The sequence below is a fragment of the Pteropus alecto genome, unplaced genomic scaffold, assembly GCF_000325575.1.
Source record: "Pteropus alecto unplaced genomic scaffold, ASM32557v1 scaffold25, whole genome shotgun sequence".
Taxonomy (NCBI): domain Eukaryota; kingdom Metazoa; phylum Chordata; class Mammalia; order Chiroptera; family Pteropodidae; genus Pteropus; species Pteropus alecto.
In genome coordinates this window covers 4,167,666-4,169,314 of record NW_006441955.1, presented here as the reverse complement: position 1 = coordinate 4,169,314, position 1,649 = coordinate 4,167,666, and the positions used below count along the sequence as shown (strand labels likewise).

Here is a 1,649-nt window from a genome sequence, read left to right as displayed (position 1 = left end):
CTGAAGAGCGTTTGGGCAGTTTCTGGTGCTTGGCTGCCGTTAACCCTGGGGCCGTGAACATTCTCGAGGGCGACTTCCGCAGCCCATGTCCATCCATTTTTCTTGCTTGTACACCCAGGAGTGGAGCTGCTGGGCGGGCTTTAGGTATTGGTGCTTTAAATTACAGATGTGATAAATACCAGCTTGTAAAAAGCAGGAGCGTCTCTCTTCCTTCCCCTCCGTTCCTCCCCCTGGAGGAGGCTCTGTGAACCACAGATTATCTCCTGCCTCTTCTCCAAGCACAGAGAATGTGTACGTGTGAGGCTGGTAAAGCAGGGCTGTGGTCAAGCCCTGGGCATTCTGGAGGTGGTGTTTGGCTGACCTCTGACCCCATCCCCCCAGGCCCCTCATAGAGCTGGACCCAGGGAGGGGCAGGCAGGGTCCAGAGCCTTGTGTGATCGTTCTCAAGCCTCTGGCTACCCACCCAGGCCCAGCTCTTAGCATCTCTTCCTCCCGCAGGATGAGAACATGGTGAGCTTCATCAAGGGTGGCATCAAAGTTCGAAACAGCTACCAGACCTACAAGTGAGTGGGGCTGGCTTGGGGAGTCTGGGGAACAGCATCTACTATCCTGTGGCTCTCAGGCTGCTTTGTGGGAGGAGAGCACTGGCTGGAGGCAGGAAAAGCCCTAAATGCCATGTGACCTCAGGCAGATTTCTGCACCCTCAAGACCCCAGTTTTCTGAAGTATTAGTCTCCTGTTTCTCTGGGTGTCTCTGTTGGTTCCCCTGAGTGCTTACTCTGTGCCTGACCCTGAGCTAAGGGCACATAAGACACAGATTCTGCACGAACAGCTTGGTGTCTGGTAGGGACAGGTGGAAGGACACAGTAACAGTAATTTTGAGAGCAGCACCAGAACCCCTACACGTTCGTTACGGCAAAGTCCAAATGCCACTTTTCCCATGAAGCCTTCCTTGACGGCTCCAGTACACAAGGATAGTGTCACACACACTCACACCCCTCCCTAAGATGGGAACTCCCCAAGGACCAGATTATTTCAGCACTGGGCCTGGCATAGGCCGTGTTTATGGATGAAAGAAGACTGGTGGAGAACCCTTTTACCCAATGTGGTACCACAAACATCTATAATTCTCAAGTCAAAAGAGCTCGGAAAGCTCAGTTTTTCCCTTCAAGTTTGGCATTGAAAATCATTTTCCACTAAAAGTTGACTTGAACTGACCTGAGTATTTATCATCTTTTTTTTCCCCATTTAATGTGACTATTTCCCTGCAGAGATTTTGTGATTTTAATTTCAAGATATTGCTGGGGTGCAACACGCTGTGCCACATGCAGACACCACATACTTTGTGGGTCTGTGCTGGAATTGTGGAAGTGTGTGAGGGAAAGCAGACAAGTGTTCTGGCCCCTCTAGTCTCCCCATCAGCTTCCAGAGTGATGTCAGGTCACCCCTTGCCGACTCTTCTTGCTTGTAGCATATAGTCCTGGGTCATTGCCAATCACTCTTGAGAGTCCCCCGCCCCATCTTCCCTGCCACATCTCCTACCTCACTCTGCTCCAGACATTTGGGCCTTCCCTCAATTCTTCAGACATGCCAAGCTCATTCCTACCTCAGGGCCTTTGGACATGCTGTTCTCTCTGCCAGGAACACTCT

The 1,649-nt window shown here is 51.3% G+C and overlaps 1 protein-coding gene across 2 annotated transcripts in view; it reads left to right on the top strand.

The window, feature by feature from the left end:
• TTC39A (tetratricopeptide repeat domain 39A) overlaps positions 1 to 1,649 on the top strand; it is a 37,163-nt gene that overhangs the window by 17,506 nt on the left and 18,008 nt on the right. For both annotated transcript variants that reach the window (XM_025052077.1, XM_025052078.1), the window contains one exon: positions 499 to 563. In XM_025052077.1, coding sequence (XP_024907845.1) covers positions 499 to 563 — 65 coding nt within the window. The remainder of the gene's footprint in view (positions 1 to 498; positions 564 to 1,649) is intronic.